General features: G+C 46.7%; 1 protein-coding gene across 1 annotated transcript in view; it reads left to right on the top strand.

Annotated features, from left to right (window-relative positions):
• Nucleotides 1-22,863, top strand: part of LOC142587960 (uncharacterized) — a 93,220-nt gene that overhangs the window by 57,796 nt on the left and 12,561 nt on the right. The window contains exon 3 of the mRNA XM_075699361.1: nucleotides 19,812-20,027. Coding sequence (XP_075555476.1) covers nucleotides 19,812-20,027 — 216 coding nt within the window. The remainder of the gene's footprint in view (nucleotides 1-19,811; nucleotides 20,028-22,863) is intronic.

Raw genomic sequence — 22,863 nt, 5'->3', positions numbered from 1 at the left:
GCGCGTCTGTCACATCAGTTGATTCAGTACACAGGTACATTAAGCCATGCCTTTCAGCTTAGGGGCAAGGGCCATTCCACTCCGGTTTCGCTCAGAAGGATTGTTCTTCAGCTCGGAAGATTCTAGTTTCGCCAAATGCACATTTCAGCAGCCGCTTCCGGTACATTTGGTGGAGACGAAAGCAACGAAAACCTGTGACGGAAGCCGTCCCAGTCAACTCGTACAATACGGCCGCCGCTTGGCTTTTACAACCACATGCAGCGGCGTGCGTGGGACTGTAATAATCGCCAGCCATAAATGTATAGCTCCCATTGTATGTGCCGCAGTGCCCGCACGCGACGCATAGACATTCTTTCTCCCGTGCGTATGGCTCCAACAGTGCTTGCTAAACCTGCGAAACATTATATTTTCCGCCAACCCTCAGCATTCCGGGGATATACGCGCCGAGAGGTATATACACTACATACCCATGCAAAGAAATTTCAAAGCGCTAGCTATAACTGCTCCCTATACATATACCGACAGAGCCGTACATAATGGTGGTCGTAATCGCTGGCATTATTACTCTGGGCATGTAATAATTCCTAACGGGATTGTGTGCCTCATCGCGTGCTTTATTGCCGTTGGGAAGACGCGAAGTCGGGAGCGGGGATGAAAGGCGGTGGCGGGGAGGGGGTGTTGCCGTTTGAAGGGGAGGAGAAACCAACGGCCGAGTTCATGCGGTGTATAATGTATGCGTTGCGGCATGAGCGGCGATTTACAGCGCGGTACAAATGCTCGGGCGCAATCCTTTAGCTCGACGACGAGGGCTCGGCGACTATACAGGATTGTGCGGATGCCCCAACGAGCTACGCTAAGCCTAACGATGATGACGTCCTCCGATGCGGTTTCCACTCGTTAGGCCTAGCTCACGCATGCATCGCCCCGCGAGCCGCGGACACGTTCCTTCGCGGTTCTCTCTCACCAGATTTCGTCCCTATATACGCTGATGTGCGGGAATCTTCTTCGAGTCGACGAGTTTTCGCACGCATTACGTGTGCGAGAGAGCGTTTAAAGGCGGCGGGCGGACGCCGTCAGGCTTTGGCTGAGTCGACAGAAGTCGTTCGCGTGATGAAGGCCATCATCATTTTCGAGCCGTTGGGTTATGCGACTGAGCCGCCGTCTGCGAGCAAACCCGTTTGTCGTCTGCGTTGAAACCGAAGCAGACAGGAGCGCGTCTGCTCGCGTGTTTGTGACTAAAGCCGGGCTACGGACGAAGGAAATTTTTCATCAAAATGAGAACAAGGTTTTATTATTGAAGAGCTGAGCGAAGGGTAGAGCGAACGGTTTCCTAATTACGCTCTGTTCTCCGAGTGGGAAAAGCATACGTGGAATGCATTCTCATCCCGCGAAGTTTTGGTGCACTATATATGTCGGCACTTGGGAGTATTTCACACAGAGTGGTTGTCACATACCACGCTGTAACAACCGGAACGTGCTTCGCGCGTTGACATTCCTTCAGTAAGACAGACGTTAGCAAGACGATATAGTCTAGAAGAATGGCCTCCGAGATGGCAACTCAGATGGATCTCAGAGTCCACGCTTCAAGCAATCGGCACTAGTCGAACAAGGGATGCCATTGCCTGGAGCGCAAGGTTTCGACAAGGAAATTTGTCTTCGCCAGCGACATCTTTCAAGCGTCAATCGCTCAATTTCTAACACTTTCCAGAAGGCGTTTTGATAGAAGTTCGCAAGCGTATTTATTGGATATCTTATTTAGGTTAACAGACACACGCTCTAAGTGAAATGATATATCGTTTTGTTTTCAATTTTTCCCATATTACAAATGCAGTCATCGCATTCGCGAAAATTCACACGGATTGGGAGTACAATTACGGTGATCACGCAGTTGGGGGTGTCACCGTTTAACAACAGTTACACGAATGTCATAAAAACTTTTCGTCTGTCACTCACAGCTGTCTTTGAGTCGGTAATATAAACAATGCATTTTACCTTGAAATGATATATCGTTTTGTTTTCAATTTTTCCCATATTACAAATGCAGTCATCGCATTCGCGAAAATTCACACGGATTGGGAGTACAATTACGGTGATCACGCAGTTGGGGGTGTCACCGTTTAACAACAGTTACACGAATGTCATGAAAACTTTTCGTCTGTCACTCACAGCTGTCTTTGAGTCGGTAATATAAACAATGCATTTTACCTGAACGAAAACATTAAAAAAAAACATAAATCGGTATTTCTCTTGCGCATTTGCCCTATATGTTTCTTTTTAATGCGTTGGCATTACGCCTGTCAGGGTGGAAAAAATGTCTATGTTAAGTGTGGTAAGTCTGTCACGTGGTAGAGGTAGAGAGGGGACGGAGTGGCAGAACGTGTACCGAGGAGGGACCAGCTCCTCAACAACATTTTGCAATGTGGTGAACGCGGTTTTATTGGATCCGGGAACACAGAACGGTGCGACGTGTTGCCTATAACGTATTTGTCTCATGTTTACCGCTATATCTCCGCTGTTCTATTTTTTACTCTTTTAGACACAGAGTAACATTCAGCATTTAGTTCGATGTTTGGAGGGACCTATTTCTCGAATGTTCGCAATCCACACAAGAATGTTCACATTTGGAACGCTAGTAGTAACAGAAAATGGCGGCAGCCGAGCCAATTAACCCTTCACGGATCGAACAGGCAGCAATTTGTGACTCTTTTGCCCCCTGTTCGTCAAGTGAATGCTGTCATATAATGTGTCCACACGTTTCATCTAACCTCGGCAGGAATGTTTCAACATTACGTCGACCATGTTCTCCAAATTCATACTCTACATCGGGGCAAGAAGGCTATAGCCTATACGGCAATTAACGCACAGCTGGCTCTCAACATGTCACTGGCTTGGATTGGCGCGGCTTCGCGCAACCATACGCATACGATGCTCTTTCTTCGTGGTTGCTCACGCCCTGAAAGTACATTTGTGACGCTCATAGACGTACACAAACGCACCAACTTGTCAGAACGGTTTTACATCCCTCGTTCTACGAGCTTTAGATGTAACTGCGTGCAATACCGAAGCTGGTGCGCACAATATCGCAAAACGCTCAAGGACCCAGACAAGGCCCCAGGCATGAACAATTCTGGGCCCGAATATTTACGAAAGCTCTTGGACTAGAATTTTTCTTATGAAAAAAAGAAAAAAACACTCAGCCGATTCGAATTGTGGACATATCATTATCGAAGCCGGCCAATGGGAAATATAGCGCTTACGATTGAAGAGCTTTTAAGGCGCGTTCCTTGGTCATTTCGGGTCTTAACTGTTCGCCGGAGCTCGCGTTTCGACACGATTTAAACTCGCATTCACGTTCACGGACGAATACCCTAACGAATGCATTAGAACCCTTCTATGCAGCTTTCATAATCATCATCATCATCATCATCCTGCTTAAGCCCACTGCAGGGCAAAGGCCTCTCCCATACTTCTCCAACTACGCCGGTCATGTACTAATTGTGGCCATGCCATGCCTGCAAACTTCTTAATCTCATCCGCCCACCTAACTTTCTGCCGCCCTCTGCTACGCTTCCCTTCCCTTGGAATCCACTCCGTAACTCTCAATGACCATAGGTTATCTTCCCTCCTCATTACGTGTCCTGCCCATGCCCATTTCTTCTTCTTGATTTCAACTAAGATATCACTAACTCGTGTTTGTTCCCTGCTAAACGGGCCGTTATCGGTCGGCCCCGATCAAGTGGGAGCTGGAAAAACCTTCCAGTTACCGTTTCGATTTATCATTCGCAAGCCACAGTGACGCACCGGATTTTGTTGTGTTTTATATGCTATACGACACCCCGTGGACCCGTCGTGAAACAAGCGCATGCATCCAAGGCAAAAAAGAAAAAAAAATCAGTTCGGACCGAGTTAGGTAAACCAGTTGACGTTATAGACGAAGAGCAGGAGGAGGGAGTGTCTTCGGAACCGTCAAGGAAACGCTGTGACGGGGCTGGTCGTATATGAACTATATATATATATATATAGGGCCATCGACAACTCCCTTGCTTCTTGAACACAACTTTGTGATTATACTTTCTCTATTCCTGCAGCGCTCACCAACCCAAACTTCCGCAGTCGAATACATTGGCTAATAAATGAAAGAGCCCTATCTCACCCTTTTTTAAAACCTTTTGTATATGTACAGGGGTAGTAATGTATACCGCACATTATGTATACACATGTACACATGTATACCGTAAACGACATACTCATACTGCGAGTCAGCAATAAAGATTGATATGTTCACGCGTCCGCCGGACACCCGTAATACCATCTCCCGTACCTGATAACCCACTATGACTCAGCTGTCACGCGTATATGCGGCGCACCCTTGGTTGGTTAAATTTGGGCAAATCTCCCGCGCAACACGCCCCCACAGGAACCGCGACACCGCGCTCTAATTTAGCACTATTGTAGCTCACGCGTGAAACCGGGCCAAGCGGAAACGTGCGCATTCAGATCGCGCACGCTATCTTGACATCATCCGTCGCGTGTGAGAATCACGGTCGATGAAGTTAACGTACCACCCTAAACCTCGGTCAGGCGAACAAACTATTGGACGGAATGTCGGTGATCCGGCGCATCAGCAGCTCTTGTTACATGCCGTATTTACTATCTATCTATCTATCTATCTATCTATCTATCTATCTATCTATCTATCTATCTATCTATCTATCTATCTATCTATCTATCTATCTATCTATCTATCTATCTATCTATCTATCTATCTATCTATCTATCTATCTATCTAATAGTAATCTATCTAATGATCGCACAAATGCATGGGTCCTTTCCGTGCACACGCACACCGAACCACAGGCATCACTAACGGTCGTTTTTATGCCATGAACTTACTCCAACATTTATATCCTTCGGCGATCAGGCTACACTGCATACGGGCATACCGTTTCCGCAGACATAATGCAAACGAACGAGGCTTGTTCCATGCGCAAGCAACGCTGCTGTAAGCTAACTAACGGCGTTCGATGCGTAACGGAGGAAAGCACGAATTCTTTCATGCATCTAGTACAGCACGCGGGAAAAGGTGTGTATCGCAGCAGAGTAACAGTGCGAAGGGGAACTAGACGAAAAGCGATGGGGTGAGGGCGGGAAGGAGTGCGTCGGTCGGGGCAGCGATCAGAGTGACAACTCACCGTGACGTCACCGGAAATGGCGTTCGGAAGTGCACAGAATGCGTCGATTCCGGCACACCTTCCGCGAGAGAGGGAAAATAAAAGGAGAGATAAAATGGAGAGGGTGTGGGGGGGGGGGGGGTCGGGCATGTGGGCGCGCAGTCACCGCCGCGACGCTGCCGTCAACCCGTTCCAAACAGACTCGGAGAGAGAGTGTCTTTGGGGGGAGATCGAGACGATAAATTGGGTGAGGAGGAGAAGCTGGGGAAAAAGGGTTTTTGATCGGATGGAAGGCAAGTTAAATCCGGGATACACTCGCAAAAAAAAAAAAAGAAAACAGGGGTTACACGAGGAGGAAGCAAGAGAAAAACGTGATTTTTTTTTCGTGTAGTTTCTTTTCTTTCATGTTTTTGGGAAAGGGAGGGTTCGAGAAAACCAAGAACCGAGCAACGAAGGTGGGAAAGGGAAAGGAACATGGACATCTGGTGCTCTGGCATAGAGAAAGAGAGAGAGAGAGAATAGGCGCAGTGACAAAGCTTGTAAATAGAAAGAAAACGACGAGACAGAGAGAGAGAGAGCGGTTTCAGGAGAAAAGGGAATGCCGCTCGCTCTGCTATTGTTAGGGAAAAGAAGGGAGGGAAGGCAAAAGAGTAAACGGTGGAGGAGAGGAAAGCATATGTGGGTAGAAGTACAAAGAGGTGGCGTTTGAAAGGAGAAACTTAGAAAGAAAGAGAGAGAAAGAGAGAGAGGTAGGACATGTAGGTGGAGGGAAGGTTTATACGCCACTTCTCCTCTCCACTGAGCCGTCCCATGCCCCTCTCCGGGTCACGAGCAAAGAGAGGGGAAGGTATCCGGTGTAGGCGGAGCTATTCGATCCGGAGACTCCGCCCTTCTCGCTCCCGTCGGGGGAGCGAAGGATTCGGGGCGGAGGATGTTCTTTTTTCCCCTCCGACCGAGGACGGAGAGCAAGCCTCGAAACACTGTCGTGCTCGTCGCCGATTCGTTTTGCTGATCGCGCATATCCCCCGATCGGGAATTCGCGCACGACGTTCGCGGAGTCGCCGAACACGCGATTGCATGACGGCGGGAGAACTTCATTTGGTCCAAAGCCGGGTACAATTTCTTTCGCGCGGAATGGGCCAGCTTTATTAGGGCGAAACTTCCTTTTTGCATTCTTTTGCGTTTGTTTTGTTTTGCGCAGAATGTGCTCGGCGCTGTTTCTCGGCAGACCGATGCGGCGTTGGTGATGAGTTTGAAAAACGTAAAGTGAGTCTAAAAACGTGGAATTGGCGTATGCCACTCTCTTGTGGCGTTTGTTGATGCGCCACTGAATATATTTTTTTTTTCATTTTTATTTTTCGCCGCCATCGAATCTGTTCGTAGACGTCAGCTCTGGTCTTATGCGCGATTGTCTGTCTGTGCATCAGCGTTGCACGGTCTGCATGCGTTCCTCGTTTTTTTTTCCTTTTATGAGCGACAAATGACAGGAGGAGTTGCTAACTTGTTTGCCCGATTGACCACGAAGCTTTCAATCAATCGTTCTTTATTCTAACAGTCGATTTCATTTCCGTAGGAAACGTCTAAGACGAAAGAAGAGAGGAATAAAAAGAAAATTGGAATATTTATACGCATCACACAACTTTCTTTTCTTTTTCGCACGTCGAAATGAACGCTGCGTAGCAGTAGCTTTTACATAACGATTACTTTCTTTGTCATCACTGCACGCAACTTAGGCAGGCTCCAGCTGCATGTAACCGGGCCCAAGGTTGAGTTATATATGAACCAGAACTATAGCCTTGGGTGGTGGATCGTATCACTGATTTGCAAGTTTTTTGCTTTTTGATTTTGAGTTTTTTGATTTGCACAAACGAAAAAAAAAACAATCAAGGTCAATCAAGCAATCAACATCCCTCATTTGACTTTTGCGGTGCACCTAAAGTCTGCATCGTCTTGGGATCCTGTGTTTTTGTTTGGGCGTAGTTGTCCCCCCCATTCGACAGGCACATTCGCGCAAGGAAAAAGAAAGTCAACGCTATTTACACCGACGAGCGACGCTTTGACAGCGATAGAAAAAATAGGTGCTTTTTAACATGCTGGGCCTCACCTTAGCTACCGCAGATTACACAACCTTTAGGAACTTGCCAGTATTAATTACACAATATCCGGAATATGACCCAGCTTCCTTTCGCACTATCTTCCGGATCGACAGCTTTACACTGTGAAATAATTTACATCCTTTAAAGCAAAAAAAAAAATGGTGCAAATACGTCTATGATTCACACCTTTACACTCAAAAAGGGTGTAAGAGTGTGACTTATAGAGCATTTTACACCCTTTTCTTACTTTAAAGTGAGTAAATTATTTTACAGTGCATGTACTGGGCGGGATTACCGACCGAGAAGAGAGGCAAAACACCTGGCAGGAAGACAAATAAACTAATTACGAGAACTACGGCGCGCAGCAAGAGACGAGACACGACAGAATGTAGCATAGACAGGCGCTACTTCTCTCCTCCCTCGATCGTCTGCTGCTGCGTCTGCTCCCTCGTCTGCTTCGGTCCTCCCTCGTCTGCTGCCACAATTCCGGTAAATAATCATGCACAACACAACTCAACAACGTGTTTTATCGAAGGCAAATGAAGCTTCGCTTTAATAGTAAACGAATTATCCGCTTGAAGGGGGGTTCGTCGTGGTGAGGATATTTAGGCACCGTTTCTTGCTTCATTACGTAGCGAGCGAAGCCGGTCTTTCGGGCATCTGCAATGTCAAATAATTTACATCCTTAAAAGCAAAAAAAAAAGAAAAGAATGTGTGAATCGGTCTTACTCCTACATCATTCCTGAGTGTAAGGGAGCGAATAATACACCGATTTACACCTTTTTTGGTGTAAGTTAAAGATTGATTTACGTGTTTTTTTTATTTTAAGGGTGTAAATTAACTTACGGTATGCGGGATATGTATGTATGCAGTTGGCTATTAAGCTAGTCCCGCGGCATTATGACCATTTTTTTTTTCTACACGGTAAGAAGCACGCTTAATTATACTGTATAGGCCCATTGCGCTTTACCAACACCACTGTCTATAGGCTTATCAACTGGCTTTAACTTAAAGACGACATTACCAGCCAGCGACCGCGCGGGAAGTGGGTGAACTGGCGTGCAATCCATTGCTTAAAGACCTGCCGTTTGCAGCAGTTTCAATGTGTACTTGCAGCTCATTTATCGAGACGACAGATTACTCCGACAAACGTATACGCAACATATGGGCTCACTTCTTGCAATTAATCCAACTCAAGTTGGATTAATTGTTGATTAATTGTGGATTAAAGTTGATTAATACTCAAGTGCGCGCACTCCTATGCAGTGTCGCCTTTTCGCTCAAGGTAAAATATCTTTGTAATATTACCTAACATCTTTACCATGCCAAATCTGCCTATATATATATATATATATATATATATATATATACATATATATATATATATATATATATATATATATATATATATATATATATATATATATATATATATATATATATATATATATATATATATATATATATACTGCGAACAATTAACTCTAGGAAAAATCAGCTTTGTAACTCTGTACAGAGTGTCCATGAATGTTTGCGTGGATAACAACACACTATATATATATTAAATGGATCGAGTAAGTGAAACATGCGCTATTCCACGTATGCCCCTACTCATTAACTTTTGAACTTTACATAAACTTTTAAAACAGGTAATACACTTCAACATTTGAATCAGTTCAAGATGTGCACCCCTGGTAACACGCAATATATCACGCAGGTATTATATGTCTTGCTGTCTCCAACATCCCTGCAACATTCTGCAACGGCGAAAGCGTTGAATGAGACACAATGATATATACAGAAACTTCATGGGTTTCCTTGTAGGCCTGTAATAAAAAACAAACGTTGCGTATGTGCCATACACGCGTTTGCCTTTGAATTGTGCGAATCTGCAAATTCCGTGGGCTGTCCGTGAGCATACTGCTTTCTCCAGTCTCGCAATTTGCACCCTAGTGTACTTACGGCGTTTCTCTATGTTATGCACTGTCAAAAAAAAAAAAAGAAAAAAAGAAAGAAAGAAAGAGCAAGCGCGGCACGTTAAGAGAGAAGTTATGCAGGATCTGTATATGGGGGGTAGGAAGCCGGTAGACCGCGTAAATCTGTCTTGCAAAGTTGAAGGTAACGCAGCGGCCAAAGTCATGATAAAAAAAAAGAAACACCTGCTTTATCGAATTGGTAAACAACGGCTACCAGTATAGGAGGCTGATATATTTTTACGTTGGCCGCGTGACTTGGAGCCTATTTTAGCTCTAATCGGTATAGTGGAATAATAATTCAGTGCTCGCTTTAAAAGTCGACCATACTGTACATCTACAAAAGACGACGGCTCGCAAAGCCTGCACTATAGGGCTAAAATTTTGTGTTCCCTGCTATAGGAAGACGGTTTGACGCATTCAGTTTCGTGTATGACGAAATGCGACCGCCAAACGCGTAACTGACGTTCAGCTGCTGCGATGGCGCAAAATGCACACACAGGAATTTCGACACAATCAAGAATTTGTGGAAGCGCCCATACTGCAAAAGGACAAAGTTCCGCTTGGCGTGTATATTGGCTTCCTCCTGACTTAATTCATCGATGCTGACGCGCTGTCTGACGATATACCACGGAAAAGGCTGGCGCCGCGTTCGATTAGAAGATAAGGCAAATGATTGCGGTTGCTCTTATCGTGGCCTCCTTGAATCTCACGAGTGCAAACAATGAGATCTGAAGCGTATAATATCTCGTATGAAGCTTGGGCACGTGGCCATCTTGGAAGTCACATCCGATATATTGCCTTTATATCGACCACGTGTATAAGTTCTTCGCGAAGTCGTTGACGAAGTGATGCTGCAATGCTTCTTCTATAGCTGCCTTGTGAAACGTATTTCAACAGTCTCGAATTAAGACGCGCATGCCTATTGGAGTCAAGAACTTTATTGAGTACCCCGCTGGAGGCGTGTATTGTTGTTGTTATTCCTCGACATTAGGGACTTCTGTTGCATGATATTTAACCTGCGCCGGCAACACCTTTTCGAATAGAACGGGTATATAATAAAATATAAATAACAAGCCTGCAGTGAGTGAGCGGTAGTTGACAAGAACAAACAATTCAGATTTGAAGTCACGGGACGGAAATGCTCAAATGCAACTCCTCGCAACAGAGGTGACATAAAACACACTGGAACGCACAGAGTCAGGTCACGTAATGCCGGGCAAGGCAAATCAGAAAAGAGGGCATATTTGGGATCTAAAGCTAGCGCACATAAATGCGCCAAGGAGATAGCGCACAATAGAGGTCGCATGAAACACTCTGGAATGTGACGTCAGCCCCGCGTATAACACGATGTCGGGTCACAGGAAGGCACGCAAATACGACGATCACGTGAAGGGTCGCATAAGGCACAGCCACACTGGATTATACCATTTGGGATCGGGAATAGTGCCCATGAAGATGGCGCAATAGGCCTTATGATAAATGAAGTGCGGATGTTACATTGTCCTAATGCACTTGTCGCATAGCCTTATCAGCTGCAACATTGTCGTGGATATTACACAGCCACGGTATAGCTATTATGTCGCGGCGCAGTAGCGAACTGACAAGAGAAGTTTAAGCGAGCCTTCCACATTATACGAGGTTGGCAGGCGCTGCAGTGCGCGTTATAGCTTACTTCTTGAAACTTTTTGTGCGCAAACAAACAGGGACGAAGAATAGGTGCAACCCTGTTTGTTTGCGCACAAAAAGTTTTAAGATGAATCTGTTTCAACTAGGCCAACTCGCAGTTAAGCTTATTTCGTACGTTATTTCAACGTCAGTGCGGAAATGTTTCTTTCTGGTGCTATTTTCATCGCTTGTTATCGCGTGGTGCTGTTCTTTGACCTTTTCATTTGCTTTTCTTGCCAGCAGCCGCATGGTGCGTAAGCGTTCGGGATTCGGATAAAATATGCAGCGGCAAATAAATAAAGAATAAAAAAAAACCGACAACGACGTATACGTGCAAACACGCATTTACCGGTCTAAAACGTTTCGGCTAGTGGGCCAGCCTTCGTCAGAGACACGTATGCAGTGAGTAAACGGAAGCTAACAAAAAGAGACAGGTCAGATTTGAAGTCATGTAACCCAAATGCAGAAATATAACGTCTCACAATGTTCTATAGGAGTCTGTGTATATATATAGTCTTTGAGATCTGTATTTGTTATCTAGACAGAACCATCTGGATTTGGACATCACCTATTGAGCTAAGCTTATGACGTTTTTCACTGGTCGATCTGGAGCGGCCGCCGAAATCCTCGATAGAGCGCTCGGGTATCAGAAATCCGAATCGACCAGCGGAGCGCAGAAACACTCCGCGGAGGATCGCACAGGAAGTCTGCGTACACGTGACACAAACCGGTTCCGGAAACCATGCCCGACTTCCGCTCAGTACGTTTTCACGGCAACCAAATTCGCCGACCCACGCGCATAATTTGACCGCGGCAGTCGCAGAGTCCGTCCCTTCTATGTCGCGCCCGCAAGGATTGTGCCCGGACAACGTGCACAGAAGGCTTCGTACGGCACCTGCGTCACCTCGTAATCGCTATAGTCCTAGCATGCACCGCTAAACGCGAGCTATACAGCTGCAGCACCGAATGCAGCCATTTTGCGAAGCAACGCAAATGTTGTGCGTACCGACGGGTTACCGATTACGCTCGAAGACGGAAGTGACGCGAGCTACTTCCGCCCGAATCAGCGCCTCGGGGGCGGAGCAAGTGAGAGCGATCCGGTGCGGAGCGAGTGGGTCCGAAACGACCAGCGGAAAGCGCGAACCCCTCTCCAGATCGACCAATGAAATTCGGATCCGTTGCCACGGAGCAAGAAATCCTGCTCCGAATCGACCAGTGAAAAAACGACTTTATAGTTCTCCCCGCTTTTCCTTCCTACCTTCTCTCTCTCTCTACTATTTGTAGGCACGAACTGTTCGGTACTCAAGCTTGTTTACCGCGATACCCTCGTCCCGCAAACTTTTGACGCCGACTTACATAAAGGCACAAACTTCGATGTACTAAAGAAAAAGACCGAGCTGCGCGTGAAGCTCTTGCAAAGAAAGGAAGAAATCTCGGCGCTGGATCTTTATCTCGTTTTTTTTTTATCGTCCGAATTTCCAGCAAGCGCCAGAGCGCATTCGAAGCGTTATCGCCGCATTCTTTTCTTTTTCTTGTCTTGTTTGCCGCATGCACCTCAGCTAATCGCGCTCCCTCCGTCACGCGTTATCGCGCGTCGTCCGTACACCGATTGGTCGACGCTCGAACACGCGTTGCGGGATTGGCTTAACCCTGCTCGCCTGTGCTCTCCTGTGCGACGAAGTGATAAGACCAACCTTCGTTCTTCGCCTGCCTTTTGTTATCATTGCTCGTGTGGTGCCGCTCTCTCTCTGGGTGCGGAAATTGCCTCCCGCGCGGCGAATGCCTGTAAAGCATATATGCCCCAAGGAGATTAACGAAAAGCTGCTGCAGTGGAAGCTCCCGTAGCTTCTTACCACGAAATATGAAGCCAATGTTTGCACCTCCTTCGCCTGAAAAAGAGCCTTGTCGGGTGATGTCCGCTTGCAGGTTAAGTGATTGAGCTCTGTTATTGTAATGCTTGGCTAATTGAATAAAAAGCTGGTTGTTGCCAACGAAAATATTAACTTCTGAATATTGACGACGTTATTTCTGCCCAATACAACATGCCAGGACAGCCATATTTCATAATAAAACCAGTACCAGAGAGATACACGTAGATGAGTGTCTGTCCGGTGAAAATAAGCCGTGATTAACCGAGGAGGTTGATTAACTTTGGTAAGATGCGGAAATAGTGCTTCTTCACCATTTTTATCGTGTATGTATAGTTTTATCGTGTGCCCCCTCCAGTGCAGCTTCACCTTTGGGACATAGTTTCCACTCTAGCAGTTTTTCTTGAACCTCCTTGATGTACCCCCCTATTCTCGCACAATACCTCGTTCGAAGCTTTTCCTTCCCTCTTCTCAGTTGAGCGTAGCGCCACTCCTCGACTGAAGAAGAAGCTACGCTTTTCAAGGAATGTTAGGGAGAGTCTACATGTGACTGCTTTCGTCGAAGTTCAGTAATCATACCTTGCTGCTGAAGCAGCGCACTGACACGGACACAGCGAAGACACACAAGAAAAGACGACACTCGCTGCTACGTAGCGCTTTGGGCGTGTTGGCATGACACGTGGAAGTTTACATAGGGCAGGAAAAAAGGCGAGGACAAAAAAAAAAAAAAACGTGACGCACAAAGCGCCTGTGGGTACCACGTCTTTCTGTGTCCTCGCGTTTTCGTGCGCTATAGATAAACTTGGCAATTTTCGTCGAAGGGTGGCGTTGACGTCGACTTTAGCGGAGGGTAAACGTCAAGCTAACTCTATATAATATTTCGCCAGGCGCTTGGCTAACGCCGACAGTACTTCTTCGGGCTCATCCCGCGAATCGTCCATACGCGACGCCTGCAACGATGCTGGCGCCACTCCTCACCACGTCAGTGCGGTGGACACGGCCTCCAAGATCGGCGGGCGCACGCACTAACAGATCTCGGAGGCGGCCACGCTGTGCGACGCGTAATAGCTGCCGGGGCGCTGTTTCCCCTGGGCTACAGCAGTGGTCTTGCGTACGCTGCTTCGCGCCAAACATGCCGCGCCCGCGTATCGTTATAGGACACGGTGCCCAGAAGTTCAAGCACAGCCTTGAGTATCGCATCAAACGCCGTGCCGATGCCTTTTATTAACGCGAATAGCTTTCTTTGCCTCTTTTCACCCATTTTTCGCGGTTGGCTGTCGGTGGCCGGACTATAGCTGAAGGAGTTCGACTCGGAACTTAAAGGCGTCGAGTTGCGAGCCAACCTAGCTGCGGGATCGGTTCGTCACCTTACGCAGATTATATCCATTTGATACGTACGCGCGATCGCACATGAGTATCGTGCCGTTTAAAGGTTTGCATTCCGCTCTCTTTCCCTGCGGCGGCCGCGGGAGAGTGCTCCAAATTGAGGGGAGCTATGGCTGTAGCGTGCCACGCCGTCACTCCCGCCGCTGCACACAACAAGCCCATTATCAACAGGCTTATATATGTAAAGCCACCTGTGCTAACGCTACAGATGTGCCTATTAACGACTCCGTTGTCCACATAATCACGCACTCAAACAACGAGCGACTCCTACTTCTATAGAGCGGTAGCTGTACTGCTCCAGGCACAAACCCAGAAAACGCCCGATTCCGTAAATCTGACCTTCGAGCTCAGTCAAGGTCAAACTGGGACATGGCCTGCCACTGCCGGCGGCTGCTGCGTACGCCGCGTGGGCGCCCATATCTTAAAAGCGATCTGTGATGTGGACGAAGTGCGCTGAATCCTGTTAGCTTCGTATGCGCTGTGCTTTCGACGCTTAGTTCGTGTTGACACGAGACACAGCACGAAGGTCAATTCGCTCGCTGCTGCTGCCGCACCGAGAAGCTTCTGTGTCCTTTCCAAAAGCAAGAAAAACCGTGCTATCGCTCGACAGACTTGGCTTGACCGCGTTCAACCAAGGCAATTTTCTTGCACTTCGACAAATGTTCGCCAACACGTCAATCACTCGTTCATCGAAGCGATTGGACTTCTAGAAATCTTCAGCTATTAGCTTACATTGACAAGGAGTGTCGACTCTCGCTTACATATGACACTCTAATCTTGGCGTGGAAATGATGAGATTCCACGCTGCAAGGACACCGTGATGGTTCACCATATATATGTCATCATTCACAAATGCCACGACAGCAGTTGAAGTGTGGCAGATAACTAAAAAGCCCGGACCATCATTTTTCTTTGTGCCAAGCGTCCGTCCGTTAACCTGAATACACGTATAATACCCGATTAATACGTTTAGAACTTCTGAACCAAAACCAGTTTGGGTGATGTGAGCTGCTGCAGCGTGATTGACGCTTAAAGCATGTCACTGACAAACACAAATCCCCTTGTCCAAATGTTTCGGTCATTTCAGATTTTCATCCGTTAAGATACACTGAATGGGTATACATTCAACACAAACAGAAGAGGGTGCTAAAGTAAGATTTTGCGACAACGTTGCGCTCAATGAAGTTGAACATCGGCGCTCGAGTCTGAGGCATCGCTTCCTCGACCATTTCAAATGCGTAGGCATTTCTACGCCTACCCTACCAGAAATCTGTCCGTCCGTCACGTAAGACGAGTGCAATGGCTCATATTCCCCTAAACAATGGCTCATACCCACATAAGCAATGGCTCATACCCCCGTAGCCAACCAAAAATTGGAATGTCTCATACCAACGTAAAGCAAAGGCTGCAAGCGCTCAGATAATGGAAGCGAACAGTGCATACATTCATTGAAATCACCCATACAACACACAGAACAAGCGCACGTTTCAGCTATCGAACAAGCTCAAAACAAGCATCCGAACAGTCAATAATGCATTGCATACCCCGCAGCAATTGTAGCGATGGCCTCTCAACAGATTCGCACTGTGTCCTTGCAACAATCCAGGTTGATAGGGACTAATAAGAGTTGATAGGGGTCGGATTATGTTCGATAAGGTTGATAACGACCGATAAAATTGATAATCAGCATAGACTCTTCGTGTTGATGCTGGTCGAATCACGTTTCGTAACATCGGTAACGACACCGGGCTGTGTGGAGATGAGCAAGTAGCCCAATGCTTACGCATACTCAGACAAATCCCAGAGGAGTTTCTGCGTGAATTTTCTTTTTATCACTTCAATATTCTAGCTTCTCGCTAACAACTAACTCATTCTGAAGCAAGTCCACGTTGGTGAGCAAGTTGTAGTAGTTATACAACATGCAACGGGAACGTAGCGGTGTGCCAAATATAAACGCCGACGCAGTGCGCCTAAAGTTCGAGAAAGATGGGGGCGCATTTTAGGCATGTACTCGCATGAGTTGCCGTTGTCCAGCTGACGTAAATCCGCGAATACTTCTATTTTTGCCCGTGCACCACAACATATTTAAGATGTTGAATAAAAATTGATCGACTGCACACGATACATTCAGAGAGATCGTAGTGGGCACGATGGAGCGAAAAAATACGACACTGCCATCAATCCAGAATATTCGAAAAGCTCCTGAATGATCACCCGTAGCGCCAAACAGAGTGTTGACACGGATGCAATGTGATTATGCAGATAATTAATTTCATTGTTTGGAATGGGGAATAAGAAGAGAGGAGACAGCATGCGCATGCGTGATTTGCACGGGTGTCGCTTTGGGATGTTGCACCTGATCAATCAACCAATGACTCAGTCGATCAAAAATTCGCATTGACTCCTTCGGCCCGGATTTGCGCCAAATTTGTCCCGGGTAATTCCTCTGCGATACATTATTCTCCAAGCTATAGTGCAAGAGACATAATTTAAAGGGAAGGTTTCCTTACACCCCCCCCCCCTCTCCCCCAAGTTTTCTGTCTGCCCGATTGTTGCTTAGCTATGTGATACCGTGGGTAGTAGACAAATAGCAAAGGGGACCTATCCCGCAGTCTGCGTCATCAGAGGCGGGAGCTGGTGGGAGGATCTTTCACACCAGAGCGCAATACGTGCTCTCGCAGAGTTTCTCCCGGGGTTTCCAACACTCTCGGCAACGGGTGAGGGGGACTGACTGATCCCGTGCCATAATCAGAGATGTTCGAACAAGCATTGGACGCGCATCGCGACGGTTAATAATTATCTGTGTCCCATATACACCTCGTCGCACAATACTCCCTTGTAACGACTTGAAAATCGTCGCATTCGCCCGGGATTCATCAGTGCATTCGCGTCGCACACCACGTGACCACCCGACTCTGTGGCTCAGTGAACACGGCGCTGCTGTGCTACTGAGTACGAGGTTGCAGGTTCGATAACAAGCTGCAGTGGCCGCATTGTGACGGCGGCCGAATGCGAAAAAAAAATTCTCGTGAATGTGCATTGATAGCACGATAGAAATGTTTCTGTAGTCAAAATTAAACCGCAAACCTCTACCCCGCCCCTCTAAGCCGTTCCTCGCAGCACACATTGTAGCACGGGATGTTAAATTCAACAATTTAATCTCAATCATCAGAGGCGTGCGATCTAGTTTTTTTTTTACGTTGAAGCACTTTTTGTAAAACACTTTGTGTAAAAAGCTTACGTGTATTGGAAATAAAAAAATGCAAATTCACGTCTCATGGTATTCCTTGCGTATAGCGGTTATACTAAGGCGATTCAAGAAAGCTTGGAATACGTGAGTTGAACCTGCGCAATTTTTGCGCAGCTCTACGGAAGCCTAACGTGTATTACTGCTGATACGCCGAATTCGATTCCTTAGAATTCTCATGCAAGCACGATACACACAACTGGAAACACAGAGCAATGTCTTTTTACACTGTAGCAAAGCTTGAGTCGTGAATAATTCAGACTGTCAGTTGTACTTATGATCAGCACACGAAATAAATTATAACTAAATACAATTTGAATGTTTTTTTTTCTTTTTTAGTACAGATGTGCGGTCCATGGTGTCACAAATGAAGGTGACAAGTTCAAAGTATCTTTGTTTTCATTGACATGAATAAATAGGAGATAATGGCACAAATAAGAGTTCACCAGCCACTCCTTTTCACATGATTAACGTGAACATGAATCACACATTCCAATGGCAACAAAAGGTATTATAAAATTGTGCATTATAAGTATGACAAACACTATAGACGTACAATACAGGCACACGCACAATGTCATTTTTAAAGTACGACGCGGTTCGGGATTTGTCGAGGTAAGGTCACCCCCTTTCGTAACCTTCGAGCGACTGCAAGACCTAACGCAATACAAGCCACACACTGCGTTTTTTTTTTCGCTCGAAGCTATACACGATAAGACCAACAGGACCCGACCGGTCTATCATCTGATATCGCGTTGTCCTTTTCTTGGAAATCACCTCCCACCGCTCGCCTTTTATGTCGTACTACACCCGAACGTGCCCGAAGACGGTGTTTGTTCGTACTGGATGGAGGGCATCAATTATTTTGCAACCCCAAGTCGTCTGTTCATGCGTCTCCGCGTAGCAGACGATATCTGAAGAAGGTCGTGTGCGTGGATGGACTCCGTGCCATGACGTCTTCGATCAAAGACACGAACGAGAGTATCAATAGAGAAAAAGAAAAGAAAAGACAAGACGGAAGAAAGAAAAAGAAAATATATCTAGCGATGATCGGGACGAAGGGTCGCGGTTGGAAACAAAAAGCGCGCGAGAAAAACGCCCGATATGACGACAGTATAAGATGTCTTACGTTATCAGTATACGACTTACGTCACACCTTACATCGCGTGACTTGCATAAGCTTACAATCGCAAACCCGTTGCGTAATTCCCCAGCCTAGGGGACTCTAGGTGTGATATGGCACGGCGGCCTCAGCCAACGTTCGTTCATGTGCCGATGCTTTTATAAGTAACATTGAGCGTCCACAAAGCGGCGTTCGTAAGAGTAAATTCCTTTTCAAAGTGTGATTTTGTCACACGCAATGCATAAGTTGAAATAATACATACGGATTCACAGAAGTGCAATGGGTCATGTTACACTTCACATGTGACGCCGGTCATTGCAAAAGTGCCTGAGGTGTCGTGCTAAGTAAGCTATGATTTTACGTTCAGCTATATAAGTTAGGTTCACCTAACTATTGTGTTAAGCTAAAACTCAATAGTTAAACATTGCGTTCGTTTAGGTTAGACTAACCCTGACGTAATCGTTTTGTTAACCAGACCTTTTAAGCATGAAGTTTGGTAAGGTTAGGCTAAAGATTGGGCATACCCGTGCGGTTAAGCTGAACTAAGGAAGTTCGATTTTTTTTTCTGATAATGGTAAGCGCTCTGAATACTACGTCATTAATTGGACTGCGCGAGTTAGTCACTTCGAGCTAAACCACAATGGCGATGTACGTGCGCTTATCAATTTTTTGTCGTACGCTGGCCCTGTCACGTGACGAAAAAGAAACTGCCGCAACCTTTGGCTATTGTTTCAGAGGACATGGCTTCTCCTTGTGTCATTTTTCTTTTTCGTTCTTTCGAGAACCTTTCTCTTTTCGAGCCGCAAATAACCTTTTTTTTCAGGACTGGTGTACCCAGACACAATCGCTACCCCCCTCAGTCTTTGAACTTTTTGTTGCCATTTTATGGAGGGCAGAGAAGCCAGTTGAGCCATACCTTTTAGCAAAGGAATTTTCATTTTCATTCTTTTGCTCTTAAAGAAGCAAGCGCTCGTGCGAATTTATAGATTACGAAGGAGGTTCTCACTGGGAAGCGCGTTTTTTTTGTTCACTGAAAGGTGAACGATCACACAGAAGGCACGCTAAGCGTCTTTCTTTTACAGCCTGAAAGCTCAAATTCCGCGCTTTGACAGTTCCAATGAAGGAGGAAGAGATATTTGCGAATGGGCTAGCTAATTATCATCTTACAGCAGCAGCTGTCCGTTTCCTTATCACCGAAACGTAATTGCTTAATGCAGCCTCAGTTTTTATTTTGTGTACTCACCCTGTAATTTTCGTTTCCCGCTTGCCACGCGCGCAGCACTGGGCTCGATGGGCGGTGGAGGCATGGACGCATTGCAGGGTCAGCTTCCCATGGGCTCGGACCCATCGCCACTCCTCTCGGAGGCCGGGGAGTTGGGCGAACCCCCCGCGCTCGCGGCTTCGCCCCACCAGGAGTCGCCAGCGTTACCCACCGGGAGCACGCCGCTGGTGGCGCCCTCTTCCGTGTCCCCGGGATCTATGAGACCTCTCCTGGGTGAGTGAAGTCCCGGTGACCTTGTCGATAACACGATTCCCTAATCGTCTTCGATTGACGCGGATACAATACAGGACGTCTGTACCATAAAGGGATGGAAGGAACACCTTATCTTTTTAGCGGAATCTGTCAGTTCTGAAAAGACGAAAAAATCAGAAAAATAGCAGAGAATATTCGTCCTAGTTGCTTTGAATCAGGGAACTGTGTTCCTGAAGTGGTTATGTCGAAACTGTAGTGGTATACAAGAAGCTGGCAGTTAACACTAGTTCTCCTCTCAGTTACGCCCGGTCGGTTACACCCAGTCAGTTGCGCTGCCAGAAGGAAGCGAAGTTTTCAACTGAACCTGAACAATCAACAAAAATGGTGGCTCCTTGTGCTGGTTTTAGTGAGTGTGAGCCCGGCCAGGTGGCTGGTATATTATTATCATTATTATTTGTTTTTAAAACATATGTACATCTAGCAGGAAAGGGAAAAGGAAGAGCAGGCTGGCAACTGCCACCGGACGGGGCACAACGCCTGCCTACTCTCAGAAAGGAGGAGACGGCAAGACAGAAATGGAAGATGGGAAGGAGGGGAGGAAAGAGAAAGAAAGAGAAACCGGACAAATCTAAAAGAATAAAGTAGAACACACGATACAGATCACACACACTAGGGCCGCTTGCTGAGGGTAACGCAACTACAGAATGATGAATAGAAGAAATCGTCGACGCTACAAACCTTGGAAGGCGTGGTTTAGTCAAACCCGCTTGCGCATCTCTCGATCAATTTACAGCGCACTGGTAGTAGTAGCGAAAAGAATTACGGGCTGGCATAGTAACATGACCAAGCAACAAGCACCATAAAGCAACATTTCTTTACCCTTTCCGCTGAACTTCCAGTGTCAAATGGCCAAAGGAATTCTCACAAGAACAGAGAGAGAGAAACGGAAAAAAAAGAGAGAGAGAGAGAGAGAGAGGAGAATTCAGGAAAGGCAGGGATGTTAACCAGTCAATAGTCTGGTTGGCTACCCTACACTGGGAGGTGGGAGAAGGGGAAGAGAAAGAAGGCAGAGAGAAGGTGTAGATACGCGTACGGACAGCACTTCAGTTAGAGTCGCTCGAGCAAACCAGAAGTTCTGAGAAAACACAAAAGTGCCTTCACTGCCTTCTGAGCCGATGATCGGTCGGGACGGTGCTCTAATATGGTCTGTTCACTCAGAGGACGATCGTCTAGTTTCCTCAATGTGTTGGACAAAGACTGTCTTTGTGCTTGAAATTGTGGACAATGGCACAATAAGTGGTCAATGTTCTCCTCGCATCCGCAAACATCACATGCAGAAGTATTAGCCATTCCAATTAGTGCTGAGTAGGCATTCGTGAAGGCAACTCCAAGCCATAACCGACACAGAAGAGACGCTTCACGTCGGTGTCGACCCGCTGGAGGTTTGAGTTGAAGTGACGGGTTTAGTCTGTGCAGTCTTGTGCGCCTTGTATGTGCGGTGTTCCACTCTGTCAAGGAGATCGTGCGTGCTAGAATGCCAAGTTGCCTCGCGGCGTCGGTCCTTGAGAGAGGAATGGGGACGCAGCGGTCTTCTTGGTTTGACGTCCGAGCTGCCTTATCGGCGTCATCATTTCCAAGGATACCGCAATTACCTGGTATCCACTGAAAAGAGATATCATGTCCTTTTGCTATTAAGTGATGAACAAGTTCCGCGATTTCGCACGTGAGCTGATCGTGAGTTCCATGTCGGAGAAACGACTCCACACATTGCAAGGCCGGCCTTGAATCGCAGAAGACTGCCCATTTTCTAGGACTTTCAGCGTTTATCACTTGAAGCGCGTAGCGGAGAGCCGCGAGCTCTGCAGCTGTGGACGTAGTGACATGGGAAGTCTTGAACCGCTTGATTATTCTCATTGCTGGTATAACTAGAGCGCCGCCGGAACTGGTTGATGTAGTTGATCCATCAGTGTAGACGTGTGTGCAGTCGCTGTATTTCTCGTACAAGAGAAGTAAAGTCAGTTGCCTGAGCGCTGATGATGGCAAGTCCGACTTCTTCTGAAGGCCTGGGATTGTAAGGTTCACTTGAGTACGGCGCATACACCATGGAGGAATGGAAGGCCTTGCCGCAGGTGTGTAACCTGACCTGAAAGAGGCACAGTGCGCGAAGACAGTCGCACTGAATGTCGTGTGGGGCCTATCTACTGGGAGACTTGCTAGGTGGTGGGTAGGGGTCCGGGCAAAGTGTCGTATGTGCACACGCATTGTTTCAATGATAATGTGCGTTTTAATAGTGAAATCTTGAGCGACTGCAATAACCTCAGTCGTTGACGCACTCCGCGGTAGACCGAGACATATCTTGAGGGCTTGGGCTTGGATGCTTTGAATTATATTCAGGTTAGTTCTGCAGGTGTTGGACATGACCGGTAGACTGTACCGTAGGAATCCAATAAAGAGGACCCTGTACAGTTGCAGCATAGAGTGTATTGGTACTCCCCAGGTCTTTCCTGCAAGGAACTTAAACATATGACAAATTCCTGTCAGGCGCTTTTTCACATAATTCACATGAGGGGTCCAGGAGAGATTTTTATCAAGGACCACCCCCAAAAATCTGTGACTCGTGTTGTACGAGATCATGTGTCTGTCGACGGATATCATGTATGGAGACATTGATTTTCTGGTAAATGCCACCGCTGCGCACTTTTCGTATGATATACGAAGTCCTTGTTCTCTAAGGTAGGATGATGTTAAAGTGGCTGACTTTTGAAGCCGCGCGCGAAGCTGCAGTCGCGTCACAGCCGACGTCCAAATGCAAATGTCGTCGGCATAGATGGAGAGCCTAACGGTGCCTGGCAGGATG

The sequence above is a fragment of the Dermacentor variabilis genome, chromosome 7, assembly GCF_050947875.1.
Source record: "Dermacentor variabilis isolate Ectoservices chromosome 7, ASM5094787v1, whole genome shotgun sequence".
Classification (NCBI taxonomy): domain Eukaryota; kingdom Metazoa; phylum Arthropoda; class Arachnida; order Ixodida; family Ixodidae; genus Dermacentor; species Dermacentor variabilis.
This window is presented reverse-complemented; position numbering and strand designations above follow the sequence as displayed.